The sequence below is a fragment of the Watersipora subatra genome, chromosome 7, assembly GCF_963576615.1.
Source record: "Watersipora subatra chromosome 7, tzWatSuba1.1, whole genome shotgun sequence".
In the NCBI taxonomy this organism is placed as follows: Eukaryota; Metazoa; Bryozoa; class Gymnolaemata; order Cheilostomatida; family Watersiporidae; genus Watersipora; species Watersipora subatra.
This window is the reverse complement of record NC_088714.1, coordinates 62598491-62623246: the sequence shown is the minus strand read 5'-3', so window position 1 is coordinate 62623246 and position 24756 is coordinate 62598491. Positions and strand designations below refer to the sequence as shown.

Below are 24756 nucleotides of genomic sequence, written 5' to 3'. Positions count from 1 at the left end.
AATTTGTTTTTGTGTGAATGATTATTTTCAGTATAATTTAGTCGCATACAGTAGCAGTGTTCTGATGCAATAATAATTTTATTGTAAAGGTTTCCTCAAGTTTGCACAATAACATATTAATGTGAGCTTTAAAATGTGTAGTTATCCACTCATAACTTTAGTGGGACATAACAGAAAAATTGCTGAAAGTAAAATGATATGAACCAGTTTTCTGTTCTCACAAAAGAAATGATTATTTTCTGAGCATCATAGAAATTTACACTGTGAAATAAACTAGGCGCACTCTAACGGGCCGTGTTTGCAGTAACACGTTTGCAGACATTAGCGATGTAAAGAGAATTTGTTCTAAATTTTATTTCTTTAGATCAAACATAACTAAAACTTTTTATCATCAACAAATATTAGGCAATATGGGTCAACTCATGAATTAATAGCTGTAGCTACAAGTTTGTTTATTTAAACAGATATCTAGTTAAACAATTTAACTGAGTTCAACTTAAATTCAAATGAATGAATTACGGTAAGTAAACCTTCTGGTATCAACAAAGTTGAGCAAACAAAATTATTAAGTACAAAATAGAAGTTATAAAACATTGAAAATTGTAAAATACAAAGCTTGTTTAACTGTCTTTCATAAAATCACTCAAATAAAAATCTTCAATTGTATAGGAATAAGTAATTATAATATCATTTTGACTAATTGCTTTAACTTAGAAGCGACTAGTTATATGCTACTAACCTACAGAGTACAATGGAAACGGCTGATTAAAACAATGAACAGCTTAAATTTGTATTATGTGAGGTCAACAAGCGTTGCCGTCCACATACTAATGTGTTCAAAGTTCCCCAGCAAAAATAGATCTATGTTTTTTTAAATAACAATAGTTGTTGCTTAACCTGGCCTGCTGCCTAATTATGCTTTTATTTTTTGCAAGTCGGCGGCTTTATCTTGAATAACATTGAAATACTAACCACAGTTTCACATTACAACCCATCAATTATTAGTGGTTGCCATTGAGCCAACATTAATGTCGTAAAAAACTATTTAGTGGTATGGTGTTTTGCTAAACTTATCAAAGGAATTTCTGTGCAATAAGCCAAGAAAACCAACACCTGCCATTATTTTAAAATATAATTTGCCATACAAGCGAAACCAGGTGTTCCGAGTCTTTGTCTTGCAGCATTGCCAACCAATAACAACAAGCATTAATGATAAAAAATTAATGATGTTCGGTTTGCTAATGTGTTGTCTCTTTTCTATTTTTAAGGGCTTTGATATTTATTTGATCAACTATTGTCTCACTTGCGAGCAGCCTGTCATTGAAAGTGCAATTCTAAAACTTCAAAAATAGATTTGTGTAGACAATTCAGAAATATTGAGTATGATTTCCGTTTTACTCATTTAAAAAAGTACCTACATGTATGAGTGTTTTAAGTGTTTTTGCACAAAAATTGCTCTGTGATTTTGGCTAGATGTGTTGGAGCCTACTGGCAAGGACACTCCGACAACTGGATGCATGCCAAATTGCAAAGAGTGATTTAAGGTTGTCACTATCGGTGGTATTGTTTGTGGGAATTTAACACCAACTTTGGGTTCACAGGTCTGGCATTCACTATCATTAGGCTCCAGCTGTTCTTTGAAGCTCTCTAGAGTTACAACAGCTCTCCTGAGAAATACAAGTTAAAAATGCAATTGTAACTATTTAAATGTGGTTTGTAATCCACAAAATAAAAATCTATATTTATATGAAATGGTTTAGGGTATTTTATCAGTTAAATTTGCCTTATTGAATCTTAACAGGCTTAAAAAAAAGTTCTGAAACATTTGAAAGCTTAAGAAATTGTTTAAGTAATAATATAATATACGAAGACCAGCTGAAGCAAACTAAAATTTGGTCAATTGGAAAAGACTCTCATTGCTGCTTTTGACTTATCCATGCATTCCTGTGTCTAGCTATAGCTAGCCTTTTTTGGTACACTCAAATTCACTAGCATGGTGTAAAACTGAAAACATTAATACCAAGATCTAGTAAAGCAAACCAACCAAAATTCACTAACTAAAATTGCAGCTTCCAATTGTCTGGGTTATTGAACAAAGAGAGATTCTCAAATTACAGCTTAGATATGTAAAACATTGATGACATGTAAATTTATTCTACCAAAAACTGGTCTACAATCAATAAGCTGATAATTAATACTTTTAATTATTGACATGCAAGAAACCTTTTTTTCTAATATTCAAAAACAATCTTTTTAATGTCACAAATTTCAGCAAAGTTTTGTTTACACTAATATTCTTTAAACTTGTACCACAAACATGAGATACATGTACTTAGCACTTGTAGTCTAGATGTAAAAATATTGGATTAAACAATCCCATCTTCAAGGTTTCAATTTCAAAAATACTGATGTAAAGTTTTAAGAAAGCAAGGAATGCTCATTAGCAGAATTTAACACCATTTCTAGAGTGTCGGAAAAAATTCAAATGGGCATTGGAAACAGTCATTTGTTTTAACAATGGCTTGCTGCATGCAAGACATAACGATTACATTAACATAATAAAAAAAGAAAACTCTCGGCACTCAAGACGGTAAAACATTATGCATATAGCTGATATCGTTTTGGCTACCATTGGAAAACAAGTTTAGCACCAAAGGTATACAAGACCAAGTCTGCTGTATAACTTGTGACTTGGCTGTTGGCACAATAAATCTGGAACAAATTTATACAAATTTCGAGAAAATCATAACAATTGGGTGTTTGTAACATACATTTTTCTGAAGCGATAGTAATCAACTAAACATGATAACTGCAAATAAAACCAAAACAAAAAACAAAGAGAACACTAGCCAGCTTTTCAATAGAAAACAAGCCAAACAATTGAAAAATGAGCTTTTTGCTCATAATCCTGTAATTACCAAAATAATCTGGTCCTACACCAAGGGATTATGACCAATATCCAAAGCAATTTTTTATGGTTGCGATTGGTTTAGCTGGCCATATTGTCGTATTATGATCATTTATTTTAGGATTTGTTTTGTTATGTTTGAGTTAGATCTATTATATATGAGATTAGAGTTTTTCTCATTTATATGAACTATTTTAAATATTTAGAGTTAATTGACTTGACAAAAGACTGAACTTTGAAAAATAAGCAGGCAAGTAATTTGCACAATTCAATTTTGTAGAAAACTTTGCAAAGGTCCAAAAAAGGAAAAAGAAAGCGGAAGTTTGTTTTTGCATATCGCTTTCTTTGGAACAATACAAAAAAAAAGGATTACTATGATTAAAGGTCAGCTTGCCAAATACTGTTGAATAATAATGGAAAACCAAAACAATTATATCTTGTAAAGACTAAACACTCTTTGTTTTCACTTTGCTGTCACTTGCACAACAGACATACATCACTTCAAAGATAGACCTAATGTGTGAAAAGATATAATATCCTGATATATTGCTTAGTGAGCTTGTCAGGGTAGATTATGGTATTCCTTGTTTTTTCATATCTACATTTAAACTTAATATAAACTTATATTTGTATTCCAAGTATTCATAAGTATTGTTTTCACTTGTAGAAAAAGTTCTTTTGTTGAACTGTATGACATATTTTGGAAGCGATCTAAAAAGGAAACATAAAAAATCAATGACAATTTCAATAAAAATTGTGATTGGTTTTTTAAATTAAGATATTTTGCATGCCCTAAACAAGAACAGTGGCACAAAAGACCAAAAGAAAAGCAAATTAGTTTTTGTTGCTGAGTTATTTCTTACACTTTTTGCTTAACCAACTTAGAACAGTCATGCTAGTTAACGCTAAATCTTATAGTAAAAGAGTCAAAGCAAAATAAGATGATATTTTGTACTAAACTTAAATGCCCAACTTTCTGGATATATTTTACTTTAGCATAATGGATATTGGCCTACATATATAATAGCTGTGCCAAAGAATAGGAAAACACATGAATCTCATCTTTTCTGTGGTAGCTAAGGCGCTTGGCAAGCCTGAATGCACTCATACTATTCCTACTTTTAGTTTAGTTGCAAAAAATGGACTGATTAATACAAAAAACTGGAGAATTCAATGGTTTCTAGACTTGGAAAAAGAATATTACAAACTTCAATAAGTAAAAGCATCCTATTTAAAACAATACTTTGTGCTTGCTACAATTTGGGATATATCTTTACTTTAGTTCAAATGATAAATGGGAAGTTGGAACTGTCACAGTTTTCCATTACAGAAACTAGTTCTTGGCCTAGAGAGCCAGAGAGGCACAGCTGGTTTGGCTTATTTTATTGGCAAATCGGCCTTTGCTATGTGAGGTTTTACAGCCATTTTATAAGCGTGCATGCTCTGCCCTCAAAAGAGTTTTAGGTGTACTAAAACTACGAAAAAATGCTGAAAAAAAAAACAAAATGTGAATCACAAGGTCTAGCCTAGAATTGCACTTTATGCGCAGCTTGTGACAGACATGTGAAGACTTTTGTATTGATTTGTTTTCTAGATTAAGCATGAAAACTAGCTCTAGCTAAAACCAATATACCCACAAATCAACTCTCTACTAATCTAGTATGGCACTCAATTTCAGAACGCACCCTAATTTATGACTTTTAACCAAATACTGAGCATCAGCTTAGCACTTTACGCCCGCCGCGCATCAGTTAATTAATTAACCTAACCAGCTGCATGAAGCAAGTATTACCCTGGCAGTTTGTGACAGACCGATACCATAGTGCAGTATCTAAGGCATAAGTAAATATATTAGGGAGCCACAAGGAGTTTTTTACCATTGGCCACTAGCGCATGGGAGCTTTTGGGTAGTCTTAGAGGCACTTGGTTTAACGTATGCTTCTTGACAAAATGTATTTTTTCAAAGCGTATTGATTTACTGTCATAACTAAGCTTTGGCACAGCAATGATATTTTCTATGACTATGACTTCTTTTCAAATTTCTCTTTATGTCTTTTATCAAATACAAGAACCAACCACAACAAGCAACCAAAAATGTTTTAAATGGGTAGCTGCAAGTTACTGAAACCATGTTAGCAGTACCTAAAGCTTTAAACTAAGCTAAATTAATGTTCTAGCTGTTAAAAGTCGGTTTCCATATTGATTGCGAGACTTCGGGGGTAACTCGCGCAGCAAAACGCTTGTGACGCTAGGCTCAGCAGCATCTGTTTACATAAAAGCTGCATTGCTAAACATAAATGCAAAATTTAATAAAGCGTTTGCTTGCCATACCGCTTCTATAATGGTGACGTTTACCCGTACAGCGCATTTCGAGAAGGTTTTGCTTGCGACCTTTTGCAAAATTTGAACAGCGCTAAATTATTGCGTTGCCACCGGCAACTACTGGCGGACCTCGGCAGTACCCAGTGCCTAGGTTCCCATTTCACCTATGGAAACCTGGCTTAAGCTAGCAAATGACCTATATGTGACCTATTTGTGTTACTAACACAAATTAGTACCAGTTTAGATAACCATAACACGTGTAGCGTTGTTTTTCTCTAAACACGCTATCAAACAAGCTTATTTCTTCCCATCTAAACTACTCTTATACAAATTGGCTAAGCACTCTAATTAAAAAATCAATGCAATTCAATTAAGAAGTTCATATGTGTGAGTTCTCACCTATTGTCTACATTAGGCAAAAGGTAACAACACTCTGAGAGAGTATCAAGCATACTTTCAAATGTTGTTGTCGTTTTGTTTTTTCTTAAGTGATTCTCAGGCACAGATCTGCTTGTGAATAATTTTAATGCGATTATCTGAAGGAGTCCTTGAGGCAGACGCCAACTAATTTGTGTTGAGATTTCTACTTATTATGAATAATATGCTATAATCCTTAGCAGTGAACTCATGCCATCCCACACTCTACTACTAGCTAGAACGTTGAGAGCATTCACAAAAGCAAGACTTTCTAAAGAATAACTGAACAAAAATATATACTTTTTGTACTTAAAGTATTATAATTTTTGTATGCAGATGCATGTATCAGACATACATGTAGGTAGCTGGCTACGCAGCTTGGCATGTGCTGGTATCCATACTTGCACATAGATGCAATAACTCCACAAATGTTAGAGTTTTCAGTTTTATAATAATGATTGTGTGTAAAGGTCCAGCCACACGTAACGAATTATTTGTTTAATCTGACCGAATCGGAGAATTTCACAGAATTCACAGATTTATTCTGCCGATTATCATAGATTCGTCTGAGCTGTGCATGCACACCGAATTCGTTACCGAAACGCGTTTAATTGGCTAACCAATTTTTTTAGCGAGCACGATTCTAGTAGCTTTGACAAGTGGTTTAGTCCAAGACACGTACGACGACACACAATAAAAGTATCACCGCAATATGACTTGATACATACGATGCATCTGCCTATATGTGCTAGAGATAGCGACTGTTTTTGCGACGGAGCTTTTGCTGCATAAAAAGAAATTATTATTATTGAAAAAGAAATAATTCATAGGTTCTAAAACATCTAAAAGAAAATTCTGGATACACGATGAGAAGTTCCTGTCATGGTGAACCAACGAGAGAGAACCAACAATAGCGCATATAGGCCGTTGCATCGTATGTATCAAGTCATATCGCGGTCATACTTTTATTGTGGGTCGTCATACCTGTCTTGGACTATACCACTTGTCAAAGCTACTAGAACCGTGCTCGCTAAAAAAAATGGTTAGCCAATTAAAAGCGTTTTGTTAACAAATTCGGTGTGCATGCACAGCTCAGACGAATCTATGATATTCGGCAGAATAAATCTGTGAATTCTGTGAAATTCGTGGATTCGGTCAGGTTGAACGAATAATTCGTTACATGTGGCCGGAGCTTTACACTATTTCTACCAGATGCAAAAAGACTTTGTACAAGAGCTTGATTTAAAAGTTATAAGAACTTATTTAAGATAGGTTTTTACTACTATCACAAAAACAACAAAAAATCAAACCCATTTTAAAAAGACACTAGCACAGTAGACTGAGATTCTACATTAGTCCCACAGCCCCATCAAGCATGTTGTAGTTTGCTTGAATATATAGAATAAGTCTGTGTAGATAAACTTTAAAAAATGCTTTTCTTTCCAATCTTGGAGTACATGATAGGAGCTGTACTTAACTAATTCTTTACACCGAGTTTTGACGCACTATATAGATTGCACAATAGACCAAAGCATTGGTCGAGCTAAGGAAATTCAGATCCGCATGCATTATTAGCTTGCTTTGGTTAGGTTCTATGTAAGTGGTCATTCGTTTACTACTTAAAATCTATTGCTTCTAATGTTAACGCTATCATCTAACACAAAACAATCTCGATAGTTAAATGCATACCTAAAAAGACTAGTTCTTTTAAACTATGTTTATTATAATTAAAAGCAAACTTTTAATGACTTGTCTAAAATACTTTTTTATTTTTTCCACATACCAATTTTAGTTGTGTGCTAAAATTATACATAATACTATGGTGAGCTAAAAAACCAAATTGATTGTTAATAAAGCAATATAATCCTGGCGAAGAGTTTGGTTTAAGGAGAATCGGCCATTCAATTAATATCAAACTATGTAGATAGTTACAAAGTTCAGTTAAGAGTTAGTCAACAGTTTCTATCGGTGCAATATTCTTGACTGTTGTATCAGCTCGTGAGTCCTTTAGTGCGGACAAAGTACGCTTTGAAGAAGTCCGTCTTTTTTGTGTAGACTGAATTGAAAGCTGACAGCGAAAAAGTCTTCTCAAAAGCATCTTCACATCCATCTGTAAAATAGCACAAATATTATAGTTTCGGAAATTTTATAGCTAAAACTGGTTTTTGGTGGTTTATTGTAAAAAATGAGTTTCTAAATTTTTGGGAAAATTTGTTTGTGTGTGGCTGCAGCTGGTTTATTGGAATAGTAGAATCTACAAGAAAAAACAACAGTATTAGATGCTTTTTTCTTGACTAACAAGGATTTTTGGAAATTAAACACCAAAAGTATAAAATCTCCTAACAGAATTACAAAAGTTTAATTTTTACTACAGCAACAAAAAGAAACCAAATAAAAATGAGCACCATCCTGGTTCATCATAGCTATCTTAGTATAATTCAGCTCTTAAGAAGGTGCATACATAATAAGCCTAGTTGATTAGTCTGGAGGACCAATGATGAATGACATAAAAATTAATGGGACTATGTGAAAAATGGGGTTCTATTTGGAGTCTGTGGAGTCATTTCAACAAAAAAAGATTTTCTTTCTAATCAAAATTTTACGCTCTAAACTTATTTTAAACCCATCTGCTTCATGATTGAAAAAATACTCTGCCATGAACCAACAAATTAGTGTTAGTTGTAGAACATGTATAAAGTTTTTCATTAGACCTAAGAAAATGATAAAACTTGCTTCCCATAATAGAGTTTCAAACTCGTTGTAAAACTACAAACAAAACTGTTTTTTTTAATATTGCTTAGCTAAAACCTCTAGCGAAAGAAGACTAAGTGCAGGTTTCTGAAGCCAAAAGTTGTCTATTCATTTTATTGTTTGACACGTTTCTGAAAATATTTGTTTTTTGAACATTCTTGGCTTTGTCTATCATACCTTTCTCAACTTTACGATTGCTATTAAAAGCATCAGACCAGTTTTTAAGAATAAAGAATCTTATTCGTAAGACAGAATTGTTTCACTCCAAACCATAGGGACTGACAAAGGAATCCATTTTATTTTGCACTGTTGTGAATAAGGAAACTATTTAAAACCTAAAGAAAAAATAATCTTTTCAAGGTGAGCAAATTTGCTTTTCTAGACTAATAGTTGACAAGCTTTATTTTAGAGACCTAAACCTGGTGATCACATATCGAAATGCAATGTCTAAAATTTTGGTACCCAGCTAATCATGAAACTTACTCTGAAATATGTGTTGAAAATGAAGTATATTATAGGTGTAGAAAAAACATTGGTTGACATCAGCGCTGCCAGGGACGCATCTTGGATAAATATAGACATTCCATTCTTCACCCACTCTTTCTTTGAGTTGGATAAGATGAGGAAATACATCATCCTAGGAACCCAAGCTAGTAACGTCATCAGAGCATCTATAGCGAGCATGAGCTGCAGCTAAAGAAGTAACAAAGTAAACTGATAAAACAATTGAATGATAAAATTTAAAGTGTCAGAAGTTGAACCTGCTACAATGCTAAATCAATGAATCACATCTAATTTTTCATGTGGCTATCTTTCAGGATAAACTTATTATTGATGTTTATGCCTTCATAAATAGTTGTTGAAGCGTATTATGCTAGCGTGTCTTTGGTTGCCAAGTGCGTGAGAAATTAAACAAAGGGTGATATCTGCAATTTATTTAGAGGCATGACTCACACTTTTCTTTGTGTTGAAAATAAATCTGCCAATCAAGCGTTCTTTAGAGTTTCTGACAAGTAGGCCTGAGGAAAAATTTCTCTACCAGTGTTATTATTTTGCGATCAAGGAAATAAATAATAAAAAAACCAATTAAAATTAACAATAGTTCAGCAAAAAAACTATGAAGTGGCATGACAGAGTTACTATTGTGAGATTGCTAATGTACATATACATTCACATGTGTTAGGTAAGCAAATATATTCAGGTTTTGTTAGAGGTTTGGTAATACTGAAACTACGTGTGTTGGTCCTTTCTCATTTTTTAGGCAATCAGCTGTTTATTTTCGCATTCACACTAAGAATCAGATAAAACCTCACCTTGTCAATAGCATCACTGTTTAGAGACGAAGAGTGGTTGACAACCACGTTGCTCTTCTTTCGTACGCAGAGTTTGATGAATATCAGAGAGTAGGATCCAATAATGATAACTGTGGGAATTAGGCACTGAGCTGTAGATAACCACTGAAAATACTTAAAAGTTCGCACTTGTCCTATTTTGCAATATGATTTGCCGTTGCGATGTTCTACCACTTCGCTGTGGAGTGCAGTAAAAATTTCTGGTACTATAGAGAGTATCCAAATTAATGCTATGACAATACATTTCTGGCTTCGACCGTATTGAGCAAGCCGAAACGGATAGTATACAACAATAAATCGCTCAATGCTTATGGCAGCATTGCTGAGCAAGCTAGCTTGAGCTGCTGATAGAGATATACAGAAAGATGTTGCACACCATGCTAGATTTCCTCTGAATGGAAGATAAAGAACATTGTCTGTCATCATAGAAGTTGGAAAAAATGCAGCCATTATAAGATCGGCTACAGCTAGGTTGATGAGTTGGATTCTGACTTCTTTACCGATATTGTTACCGAAAGCTATAGTTAAAATAGTTAGTGTATTCAGCGTAACTCCAATAGCAGTCGCTGCAATGAAGTACGTTGAAACTAAAGCTACAGTAGAAGTCGATATTCCTTCCTCTGTAAAGTTATTCGTTTGGTTCATCGCAGAGCGGAAATCAGGATGCATGTCTGCAAGCCCAGCCTAACGATGCATTGCTAATGAGAAGACTTCTATGCTAGTCACAGTCATAACTTGCCTCAATGTCACAGTTTTATTGTGATTACTCAAGTGAAACTCTAACTAGTGATTACAGCGCTTACAGTGGGATGTAATAAGTGTAACTGCGTGAAAGGCAAAATAGTAGGATAACTTCTTTTGGATAACTCCTAACAACATAAAAGTTTTTATCTAGGTACTTAAAAAAGGTACCAATATTTTTATATAGATATTATTATATTATATTATTACAAAGTTTCAACTATTTAAGCTAAAGACATTTGACAATAACCTGTTATGGATAAAAATATATTTTCATTAATATAGCTTTCTAAATTTATTACTCATGTCTGTACTGTTGCATAGTTTCATTTATGTCAGTCACAGCTTTTTAAGCCTGAATTTTTTTTTAATATATACTGCCAAAACGCTGAATGTGTGGTACGAGCAGTTTTGAAATAAGCAGCTAGGTATCAAATGTAAAAAATACCCTCCGAAATGTTGTTACATATATCATCTAAATTTTCTTTGCGCTAGATCATAACCATTATTTTTATTTTGTTTTCATAAATGGTTTGACAGTGATAGCATTCTGTTTTATTTGCAGCCATGATTAAAAGGCCAAGTTTCATGTACACAAAACCAACAGCTCAAATAACAGCACTGCTTAAATGGAAAATAAAATTAGCTGCATAATGCTTATCTAACCATAATGCTTAACCCTTTTCAACAGCAATAGCCATTTTTCCTCATTGTTACTAACTTAAAATTGTTCGATTGTCAAACAATGCGGTTTCACTAGTTAGTGAATCTATCACTAATTGTTAGTTGGCATGGTAACACCTAGTAAATACAGTGATATTTAGAAATGAGTACTAAGCTAACATTTACCGAGCTCAATCATTTATATCTATACAATTCAAAGGTATCGCTACTTTGCAATTACTACTTGATAGGTTAAATTTCATAATTTTATGAAAAGACATCAGAAGCTTAGGAAGAGTGATTACTTTAGCCTATTAGATATTCGAGTTTAAATAAATAATTTAGAAGAAACTTTTGTTATGGGGTTATATAGACATGTTATATCTATGTTATATAGACATCAATGAACAAACGGCTTAAAATTAAAACCACTCTACCAAACCTCGGTGAAATGAGCTGGAACTCTCAGAGTAGTGTCAAAAATCACATTGATTAAATGACCTAATTATTCATTTATTCCTTTTTCTACATATTTTTGACATTAATGTAAAAGTTGGTTGTGCTTAATTGCAAAGAATTCTAAATTAAACTTAATTCTTCAATCATAAAAATGAAGATCACACCTTCTCAAGAAAACTGACCTGATATGTACATGTTCTTTTTTTAATACAAATGTAGATTTTTCTCGTAGCTGTAAAATGTACCATGTAAGATGCATGCGTAAGTGTTTGTCCGATTTTACAAACTGTCATCTATTGAAAGCTTCTTTTTTACCCTGAAACCTAAACAATATTAGCTAGTCTATCACTTAAAGCTTATTTATTCAGTTTTAACCAGAGATGTTTTAGAATTGCTGTGAATGAATATAAATTGCAACTTTTTGCTACCGTTTTACAGCAAACATAGATGTTTGAAGGTTTTTCTTAGGCCTAAACAATTTAAAACTCATTTGTAGAAAATTATCAAGAAACTAGCAACAGATAGCCAGAAATAAATTAGAATAGATGCTATTATAAAAATGGTAATAGAAACTTTGCTAGCGCATGGTCTATGAGATTTTACCAGTGGCTCAATAAATGGGATTTTGTTTTGAAGCCTTGTAAAAGAAATTATTTAGAGGTAAAGTAAATGGCACAATATTTTAATACTCTGATGTTTTTTGTTATTTATACCTTAAAAACCAAAGTTAATTAATGAAATTGTATAGAATTTTTATTATATTATTTTTGTATCTTGAATGAAGACTTATTAACGTCATTTTGCAATGAACATATCATAACAATTTTGAAAATACACCTTATCCTTTGATTCTAAAATAATTGGACAGTGAACGTAAATGACATAAACCAAAAAATTAAAAATAGTTTTGAAATGCCTAAGTAATCTCATTGTACTACAAAACCATCAAACTACTCTATTATCAAATCAGAAAGTTTTCACTAATTTTAAACAAGTTGAGTAGACACAATATAGATCTAAAAGCGCCTCAGTCGCCGTTTATAGTTCGCAAAAAATCAGATTTTGAAAATGATGTCTGCTAAACTTTTTCTTCAGTTTGTAGAAGAAACTTAAAGCACCTCCTTGAACCTGTTAGCTATTGGCAAACTAATAGATATGTTCAAACTGAAACAAGCATCCAGCAGGTAGCAGCATATAATAAATAAAAGGACTTTTGCCGAGCAAACAATATTCTACTAATGAGTTTAGTTAAACTTTTATCAGCTGCTCAGATAGTTACAATGATATGGTTCAGGTAAATAATCTGGTATTAAAAGTTATAATTCTACAATAAATCATGAGAAATCCGCAATTTATTATCAGTATGTGACATATGAAGATCGGTGAGCTGTTCAGAGAGTATCCACGCTGATATTTTCATAATCTCCAACACAATTTTGCAATTTATGATATGTTGGATTATAGTTGCCATTGGAAACAAAACTTTTTGCTAAAATAAGTAAATTTAAATTTTTAATGTAATTTATCAGAAATAAAGTGGATATTTATAAAACTGTTTGAGATATAGGCATAATAATACAACATGACAACAGTTTGCTTTGTTTCGCTATTTACAAACGTAAATGCTGAAATGACTTACATACCATTTACCACTTCCTTTTTTGCAAAGCTTACACCTTTAGCACTGTAATATTGTTTAAGTAGAAACTTTAAAAAATTGTAAAATAGTTTATAGAATTAAAATCTTTGAGTACACATCTTTCATAAAAGAATACATTCACAAATAACTTCTATATTTTGCTAGGTAACCTTGCAAAAAACCTAAAAATTCATATTCTCAAATGTTTAGGGATAAACAAGAACAAGTCATATTGACTCCACTAATTTTAGTTTAGGGCCTCGAGTGGCTACACTGGCCAAGTTGGACTAAGGCTCGCATAGGCAAGTCTAGAAGTAAACTAGTTACATCAGATTAAACTAAAGTCACTGAATACCAGCCCGCTGTATTGAATTCTATAGTGGTGTCATCTTGTGAATACATGTGCATGTGAATAATATACATGCCTTTATAAACAGAATTTGTTCCAAGAAAGTAAGTGTTCACTATTTAAAAATGATACAATTTCAGTAACAACAAAATAATATTCAAACATACAAAAATAAGACATGTTCTATAAAAATACTGATAAGGAACATTTTCTGTCACTTATGGTTTAATTTTATGTTTTTTTAGATTCTATTTTATAGAAACTATACATGTCCACTAAAATAACATTGCATTGTCGTAATCAAAGCGTGTTGACTATGTTCCTTTTCAACAAAAATGTTTTTTTCTTAATTTTTCTAGCTCTATAACAACATTTCTCATTTTGCTAATCTGTGAGTCACTTTCAAATATTTCAACATTTATCGCATGATTTAAAATGGAGTTTGAAATATTAAAAATTTCTTTAAAATTATTTTGTTAACCGCTGACTCATAGGAGTTAATCTGAATACTTTACCTTTCATATTGATGTAATTGTTTCAGTCTTAAGTCATATGAATTCACTTCTCATAAAACTAACTTTCTTCCAAGTACAGAACTATAGGTTTGTCATGTTCGATCTAGTTTCGTTTACTATACATATAAGTCTAATCATTGCTTTTTTGCTTGAATAATAAATTAAAGTAAAATAAAAATACTATAATAAATTTTGTCAGGTCTATTACGAGATTCATTGAAATTCTCTGATTTCTCTGAAATTCTCTGACACTAGAGTAACTAGTGTCTAGTTACACTAGTAGATCACTATTACCAATAGTGTGCCATTGATGGAGAATGCAACTCCTTATAATAGCACCTAAATGTGTGGTTCCATTATAGTCATCTACTAGCTTACATTGTACATAAGTAGACATGACTTTCCAAGTAGGGCAAGAGTTGTCTGTTCCTTATCAGCACAAGAAAGAAAGGGCAACTGTTATCTATGCCTCCAACTAAATACAGCAGCCAGTATCACCTACCGGGTAGCTATTGGCAAAACGCTATGATCATTCATGTGATAGGATCGGGATGTAAGTAAAGCTGACTATGCATAAGAAAGAGTGGTTTCTTGTCTCTAACAGCCGATAAAAGTGAGAGGATCATAGCGTAAAATTACCACAGTATTTCGTTTCAGGTTGAAATGATATGAGTTTTTCTATGCAGTTGAACAGAGATTTTTAATCGGCTGATGAAAAACTAGTTGTGGATTTTCCCAAACTTTGAACATGTTTTAATACTGATAATGAAATGTCATAAATTTTTAAGGTTAACAGAACAAACTTGCCGTATATGTCTTTCTTTTGACAATGTGTTAAATAATTTTTAGTACATCACAAGAGCTGGATAGTTAGAAATTCCAATGTGATGAATTTTGTTATGATTAATAATCAAACATATACCAGTTTTTGTGAAAAAAACTAATACTACTTATCTAGAGTTGTTTGATTAGAAAGCAGTAACTTGACAACATGAAGGTTATGTAATCTTTGTAACTTTGCTCAGCATCAACATTCTCAAATGTAACAGACAAGCATCAAGTACACTAAAATACACACAATAGTGTTAGCAAAAAGTTTCTAAATTATTTAAATGTCACAGCAAATACTATAGATTTGATTACCATCAGGTGTAGATGACACATAAATTTATGCAATCAAATGGATTTCTATCAAGTGTTTCATTTATTTATGAAGGCAGAATATTTTGTGTGGATGTCACATATAATGGCTTCGTGTGAACTGTTATGTGGAAAAAAACTTTTTTTGATGCCAACTAGCTCTAGTGAAGTAAAAAGTGGAACTTCATTTTTCCAAACTCCATCCATGTATTCTGGCTGGACATCAATTCACCCAAACGTTGTCATCTCATTATTTTTTTAATCTTCAGACATTAAGTAGCCGGAAATCGATATATAATTATGCGGCAAAACTTTCCTACGATTTTTGTTTGTAGCGGCAAAGATTCTGCATTTGGCATCATTACATGTTAGTAATGCACAACAACCCACATAATTTGTACAAAGGCATAAAACAAATTCTTACATTTACAATCTACACGATTTTGTTGATTTTTGCTAGAACTTACAGTAGATGAGCTGTTAAAGTGATGAGGTTTCCAAAGCCAATTGAATTTTGAAAATAAAAATCAAATTGGCTTCAACAAAACCTTAATGCACGTCTTTTTAACTCTCATAATTGTTCATTATCTTAATTTTTCTAGTAGAATTGTTTGAGCAAAACTGAGTAAACAGTATATAGTGATTTGTGGTCATATATAATAGTTGCAAGAAGTTACAATATATAATGGCAGTATAATGGAAACAGCAGCTACAAAGGCACTGAAGCTGCACTCGTAATATGACTTGCTTTTAGCCAACATCTATATGCTTAACTTGCTAGTGGGTCACATAGAATGATACATTAGGCTGCTATTGATAACTCACTAATTAATTTGTATTACCAATTGCATAAGATTGATTAGTCACATAAGAATAAATATTGCTGCCATTTACATCAATTTGTGTTTTTGAATAAAATAAGCAAAAAGCCCAGCACATATCATATATATATACATATGTATATATGTATGTATATATATATATATACATATATATATACACATATATATACACATATATATACATATATATATATATATATACATATATATATATATATATATATATATATATATATATATATATATATATATATATATATATATATATATATATATATATATATATATATATATATATATATATATATATATATATATATATATATATATATATATATATATATATATATATATAGAATGTCAGTTCAAAACATTTCTAGCATAGTGCTCAATTACTAAAAGCGAGAGCTGAAATATAGCGAAGTGAGAGTTGACTAAAAAAGCTTTATTACTATTAGTTTCATATACATGGTAAAATTTACAATCCTCAGATAAAACTCATTTACTAGTGACAAGCAGGTAAGATGTACCTTGAACAACCCCACTATAGGATTAAAACATAATTATATGAAAGCCATGTTAAGTATATGGCTACGTTATATTACTGGATAATAAGAATTTTCTACCATGGTGACATGTAGAAATGAGTTCTTGTCTCTTCTTTAGACTGGCCTTATCTGGATGCATAATTATATAATATTTTCCTAAAAAGCATAGTCTGCATATTTCTGAGGTGTTGTCATATGCTTCCGCTTGCTTTACTGTATTCCATTTGATGGTATACCCTGTGTTGCTCCTTTTCAGCTCCCAAATATAATTACTGAGCGTCGTTGAGTGTCTTTTTTGTCGTTGTTGAATGATGCCTTGTGATTGGTGAATCTAGCCTTGAAAGTGGTTTCACACAGTCCAATATATGTTTGGCTGTTTTGCTGGTTATCTGTAACTATTGCCTGGTATAATAAGTTTTTGGTTGGACACCTCCCTTCTAGTTGGCATTTTTCTGGCTTTCTGTAGTTGCAGGTTCTATCGCTGGTGTTGTCTTTCTTCTTTTTCGTGTCTAGTAGCTTTTTGTTATGGCCTTCTATAATGCTCTTTACATTTCCCATACAGCTGTAACTTAACTTGAGTGTATTCTGGTTAAATATTTTTCTAAGCGGGTGGAATTTGTTGAATATTCTTTTAAACATTATGGTGAAAGCTCGTCCTATGTTGGTCCTGGCAGCTGGATTATAACGGGGGTTGTACCATAATATGTTTCTTTTTCTGCGGTCTGGTCGTTTCCTATCATCATTATTATTCTAGGGTTTGTATATCAGTTTGTGTAGGTAATTGCTATTATTTAGGGCATCCTGATATATTTTAGTTGCATTGTTGAAGATGGTTTTGCTTGACGATATGTTGTTAAGGCGCCTACTGATAGAGTCTGGTATGTTTGCAATTATTTGCTGTGGGTAATTGGATTGCAGGTGAATGTAGCGTGGTATGTTGTTTGGCTTGTTGAAGGGCTTGTACGAGTTTTGGTTTAGGTTAAGTGTTATATCCAGGAAGTTTACAACTTTCAAGTTAGCTTCTATAGTAATATTTGAATCATATTTGCTGAAGATGGTACAAAGGCTTTCTTGATCGCTTCTGCTTTCCTAGGTGTGCTCCTAACAATTCCTAGCCCATCATCTCGGTATAATCCAAAAATAGGATTATATTTCTTCTGAATCTTGTGTAGCATAAACAAGCCAACCTACTTACATGTCTTCGCCCAATCATATGATCCCATTGTTACATGGAAAGAGCTGTTTCTGGTATTCTTCACCCAATGAGTATCTTCATTTACCAGTATAGATTTCTTGGCGTGTATGATAATGTGTCGGGTATTAGCATCAATGGTGGGGAAATTAGTGGCATAATCTAGAACCAGGTTCATTAGCTCTATTGTTATAGATAGATAGAAATTCACAACATTGAAAGATATAAAATTTGTACCTTTTTTGTCAGTATTGTTAAACCATTCTATTACTGCTGAAGTATTTCTCCACAGATTAGCGTTAGATTTAGCTGTGACACACTTGTTGATGTTATTAAGCAGCTGTTTACTGATCTTACCGATTTCAGATTTGGCCAGTTGATAAGTCTAGCACTAAGTGTGTTTATGAAGTTTTCCTTATGATCTTTAAGGGTTATGAATGCGTCTTTCATTTTCATCTGATATATTCGGTCGTGTAAATCAAATGTTCGAGCGATTTCGGCAGCTTCCATCATAATGATTAAAAGATTATTTGACAAATTCCACCCGCTTAAAAAAATATTTAACCAGAATACACTTAAGCCAAGTTACAGCTGTATAGAAAATGTAAAGAGCATTATAGAAAGCCATAACAAAAAGCTACTAAACACGGAAAAGAAGAAGGACAACACCAGCGATAGAACCTGCAACTGCAGAAAGCCAGCAGAATACCAACTAGAAGGAAGGCGTCTAACTATAAACCTAATATACCAAGCAGTAGTTACAGATGACCAGCAAAACAGCCAAATATAAATTGGGCTGTGTGAAACCACTTTCAAGGCTAGATTCACCAACCATAAGGCATCATTCAACAACCACAAAAAAGACACGCAACAATGCTCAGTAATTATATTTGGGAGCTGAAAAGGAGCAACACAGGGTACACCATCAAATGGAATGCAGTAAAGCAAGCGAATGCATATGACAACACCTCAAAAATATGCAGACTATGTTTGTTAGAAAAATATTATACAATTATGCATCCAGATAAGGCCAGTCTAAATAAGAGACAAGAACTCATTTCTACATGTCGCCACGGTAGAAAATTCTTATTATCCAGTAATATAACGTAGCCGTATACTTAACAACATGGCTTTTATGTAATTATGTTTTAATCCTATAGTGGGGTTGTTCAAAGTACATCTTACCTGCTTGTCACAAGTAAATGAGTTTTATCTGAGGATTGTACATTTTACTATGTATATAAAACTAATGGTAATAAAGCTTTTTTAGTCAACTCTCACTTTGCTATATATATATATATATATATATATATATATATATATATATATATATATATATATATATATATATATATATATATATTTCATGGGTATACTTGGAGATTATGCAAAGCAACATCAACCATAAAGCCGAAGGACGTTACAAAGCCATTACCGAACACATTAAACACGTTTGGCAGGTCCTACGAAGCTAGCTCAATGCCAGGAATAAAGTCATGGCAAAAAATACCTACACACCGCCAGTAAGAAGATATCCAGCAGGTATAATAAAGTGCCCTGAGGAAGCCATCAAAGAAACAGATATAGCAACTCACAATCTGCTTATGATGCATGCAAAGTCTTATACTACTCGATTGTATCTCGATAGGAAAGATGGGGATAGAGGACTCAAAAGTGTGCAGCAGTCAGTGAAAGAGAAAAAACAAAGCATTAAATTGGATGCAGTATCCACAGCCACCACAGATAAGTCGCTAGCTAAATTTCAACCTGCTGCTCTGACAATGGAGCTTCGCAGTGATGAAGAACTTGACTGGCACATGAAACCTTTTCATGGTGTTCACCACCGACAAATATATATTGATGGCAGTTTTCACCAGACATATATGTGGCTAAACAAAAGGGACCTAATGACCAATACAAAGTTGCCACTCATGGCAGCCCAGGAGCAAGTGTTTCCAATGAGGCAACTCCCATCAAAGATATATCACACTAGAAACAGTCCAAGGTGTAGACTGTACAAATATGCATCGGAGACCATCCAACACACTGTCAGTGGATGCAAGCAGCTAGCCAGAAATGCATATACTGTGCGGCATAATCATGTTGCAGGTGTTGTGTAAAGAAGTCTAAGTGATGATTATGGCTTTAATAAATCACAACACTAGTTGGAAGCTTTTGAAAAGGTCAATGAAAATGACTGTTATAAGATGCTCTGGAACTTCTACATCCGAACTGGCAAGCATGTTAGCAAACCAACCAGATATAGTGGTAGTGGAAAATAAAACATGAGGGCTGCTATAATAGTTATAGCAGTACCCAATGAATACAATATAATCAACAAAGAAATGAAGTGGAGAAATATTTCCCTTTTGGAGAAGAGATTGGAAACTGCTGGGATGCAAGAACAACTGTAATTCCAGTAGTCATTGGGGCACTGAGCGCAATAACACCAGCACATAATATGTGGCTTGACCAGATACTGGCAGCGATGAACTCAAGTGAGTTGCAGAAAAGTGTGCAATTGGGAACAGCAAAGATCTTGAGGCGAGTCCTCAAACTTGCAGGTCTCCGGTAGGAGACCCGAGTTTGGGCAGAAATTACTGCCCATACGGGTTAATGGGTTTTATTTTATGTAAAATATACATATCTATATACATATATATGTATATATTTATATACACTATATATATATACAGTCAAACATGGATAACTCGGCCACGGATAGCTCGAAAACATGGTTAATTCGAACGGTTTCTTTGGTCCGTTCCCACGTAATGATAAATTGCTATAGATAACTCGAACTCAACACTGTTAATTCGAACTGTTTTTTGCCCAACGGCTACCGAAACGGTTGTTATCGCTTTAGAAAATCCCTTTATTCAAAGCCATAGAGGTAAACCTCATCTTTTCGTAATTCATAAGCGTTGTTATTACCACCATCGGCAAAATAATTTTGTCAACGACTTTTCTAAAGGTTTGGTCAAATTTGATTTATACTGCTATATGATTAATAGCACGGGCTTGCCGGGTCACGCGCGCAAGGATTTTCGCCACGCACATACAAAACAAAAACAGCATGTTGTTTTGTATGTGCGTGGCAAAAGTCCTTGAGTGCGTGACCCGGCTGGCCCGTGACGAATAGTTTTCCGACGTTGATTCCGTGTTGAATCAACGTCGGAATGTTGAATGTTTAAAACGTCTTAAAATTGTTTTTATTAAACGTATACGTAGTCTTAGCTAAAAAAACTATTCATCGTTTGACCTAAACACAGAATACGTGTGTACATTCAATAAGTATCCATTCAAAAAGCGTGAGTGATATACAATGTACCGTTAAACCTCGTAAAACTTTTAATTGAACTGCCTCGGAGTGTTGCTCTTAACGAATCCCAGGTAAAGTAAGGGATTTTTCTTTGGTAACTTTTTCTTGAAGTTGCATAAACTTCAAGAAAAATCGGCAAAATTGATCGTGGGTAAAACGCTCAAAAGAAAAAGATGTCTTTTCTTTTGAGCATTTCAACAACGATCAAGTTTTGCCAATGTCAATCTAAAAAAACGTCCTGGCAATAACATCACCTCAAACAACAAACCAATCTCAAGTGATAGAAAAATCTCTATACTTTTTGATAAAAACGTTTTAAACTTTACATTAGAAGCATTTAATTTGAAACAAGCCATTTGTGCTTTTAATTTATATTATAGTTTGCATATGTACATGTATCTACTAATAAATAAGTAAATACATGGATTTGTGACGGTGCTCTGATAACTTGAATGCTCTGATAATTCGAACACTTTTGCTCGGTCCCGTGAAGTTTGAGTTATCCATGTTTGACTGTATATACGCAAAGCAACATCAACCACGAAGCCGAGGTACGTCACAAAGCCATCACTGAATACAAGAAACGCCTTCGGCAGGTCTTACGGAGCCAGCTCAATGCCAAGAACCAAGTCATGGCAATAAATACCTACGCACTGCCAGTAATAAGATATCCAGCAGGCATAATAAAGTGGACTGAGGAAGCCATCAAAGAGACAGATATAGCAACTCGTAAACTGCTGACCATGCATGGAGCACTCCACCCAAAATCTGATACTACTAGATTGTATCTCGATAGGAAATATGGTGGTAGGGGACTCAAAAGTGTACAGCAGACAGTGAAAGAGGAGGAGCAAAGCATCAAAGCATATGCAGCCTCCATGGCCACTTCAGATAAGTTGCTAGCTGAATTTCAATCGGCTGCTCTTACAACGGACCTACGCCCTGATGATGAGGAAATTGACTGGCACGCGAAACCTCTTCATGGTGCTTTCTACCAACAAATATCTAAGGTTGGCGATCTTCACTAGACATATATGTGGCTGAACAAAGGAAACCTAATGGCCAATACAGAGTCGCTAATCATGGCAGCCCAGGAGCAAGTGCTCCCAACAAGGCAACTCCAAACAAAAATCTATCACACTAGAGACGATTCTAGATGCTGACTGTGCAAAGATGCACTTGAGACCATCCAACACATCATCAGTGGATGCAAGCAGCTAGTAAGAAACGCATACACTGAGCGGCATAATCATGTTGCAGGTGTTATGTATAGAAGTCTATGTGATGAGTATGGCCTTAATAAACCACAACACTGGTGGGAAGCTCCTGGTAAGGTCAATGAAAATGACCGCGCTAAGATCCTCTAGGACTTCTACATCCGAGCTGACAAGCATGTCTTAGCAAACCAACCAGATATAGTGGTGGTAGACAAGGAAAACAAGAGAGCTTCTATAATAGATATAGCAGTACCCAATGACTACAATGTAGCCAGCAAAGAAAAAGAAAAGGTGGAAAAATATCTCCCTCTTGGAGAAGAAATTGAAAAATGCTGGAATGTAAGAACAACTGTAATCCCAGTAGTCATTGGGGCACTGGGCGCAATAGCACCGGCGCATAAAACGTGGCTTGCCCAAATACCAACAGCAATCAACTCAGGTGAGTTGCAGAAAAGTGCGCTATTGGGAACAGCTAAGATCTTGAGGCGAGTGCTCAAACTCACAGGTCTCTGGTAGGAGACCCGAGTTAGAGCAGAATTTACCACCCATAAGGTGTATTCGGGGTGAGGAAACAATTTTATATATATATATATATATATATATATATATATATCTGTATATACACTATATATACTCTATATACTATATACACTATATAGTGTATATATATATATACTATATATACTCTATATGTATATTTATACATATAGAGTATATATATATATATATATATATACTCTATATGTATAAATATACATATAGAGTATATATAGTATATATATATATATATATATATATATATATATATATATATATATATATATATATATATATATATATATATATATATATATATATATATATATATATATATATATATATATATATATATATATATATATATATATATACTCTATATGTATAAATATACTCTATATGTATAAATATATACACATGTGTATGTGTTTATATATTGTATTTATATGTACATATATATGTGAAAATACTGGCAACAACCAACCCGACTGAGTCGCAGAAAAGTCTGTTATTGACACTGACTAAACTCCTCGGGCTTTGTGGAACTTTCATAACTCCTTAAGGAGTAAAAAACGACAACCACTTGTTGGCACCTTCTAGAAAGCTTATACTTGAGACTGTTAATATTGTGAGTTTGTGTTGAAAAATCCTGTTCAACACATCAAACATGTGAGTTATTTAGTGGCTATGACCTTTGATCTTAACAGGTAATAACCAACATTTCATCTGGTGGAAAACTACTAAATAATGCATTGACCATCTCCATTTACACCCAGTGGTTATGGCCAGCAGATAACACAGATACGTATAACAACAGCAATCAAAACTCACCTAATATCTATATACATGTAATACAAGATCATTCAGCTGCATCAGTTGTCAGGCAGTTGTCTGTCCCTCAAAGTTAACGTGTTGGCGAAGTAATTGCTGAATGAACTTTTAAACATATCTTCTACGTACAAGTTTGATCCTTGACTCATTTTTTTAAATGCGTTAACTTTAAAAGGTCCTGTTTACTAACACTCCCAATGTGGCGTGATATCAAATTGTTATAGCATGCAATCTTATATAAATTTATAAGTACGTTTGCAGTTGTTTTTCATATTCTTAAAATATATTAGTAATGAGTTTGATACGCATACACCCATGGCATACCTTAAAAGTTTGGCACCCCTTAGCCATTATTTTCTTCTGTCCAGGTGATAGGCACATGATTAACCAGTATAATATTTTTTGAACAGAATCAGAGTGGATGCAAAGAAACATTGTGCTATGTCCATTTTAAGCTTGCTCTACGAATTTGTGTGTTATTGATAAATTATTTCCTATTTTTGCCAGAGAACCTGCTGCACTTTGGTGGTAACACTAGGGGATGTGCTTATTGCAAAATAAAGCTAAAGTTATAGGTCTATAGCAATAAAAGAGGTTTATAGTGTAGCCTGCCTAAAGCCAATATGCTACCATTATGTGATAAGTGAAACCAACTTAACATCGATGTGTTGCCAGCATGTGACAAGTGGAACCAATTTAAAGTCAACGCATAGCCAACATAAGGAAAGGAGGACTTACTCAAAGCCAATGTGCTACCAACATATTTCAAGTAGAAGTAAGTATTCTTCTTTCTAATGACCATGCGGATCCTCGTCTGTACAGGGATTTGTCCGAAATTTTTTGTTTTTGCTTATAAAGTGTGACCGCTTATACTTAATGCATGAGCAAATTCATGTATCAATATACAGATAAAGATAAGCCTGGCCACAAGTAATACAAGTCTTGCCTCAGTTGTCCAGTTCATTTAGTAAAAATTGGATAGACTTTGAATAAACTTTACTTTCTCCATAA

General features: G+C 33.5%; 1 protein-coding gene across 1 annotated transcript; it reads right to left on the bottom strand.

Moving 5' to 3' along the window:
- Positions 1–7322: 7322 nt before the first annotated feature.
- LOC137400123 (substance-K receptor-like) lies at positions 7323–10429 on the bottom strand. The gene is made up of 3 exons (XM_068086435.1): positions 9712–10429; positions 8882–9091; positions 7323–7757 (listed from the first exon to the last, which is right to left on the bottom strand). The coding sequence occupies exons 1-3, from the start codon at positions 10417–10419 to the stop codon at positions 7596–7598; spliced, it is 1080 nt and encodes a 359-aa protein (XP_067942536.1). The 5' UTR covers positions 10420–10429; the 3' UTR covers positions 7323–7595.
- Positions 10430–24756: the final 14327 nt, after the last annotated feature.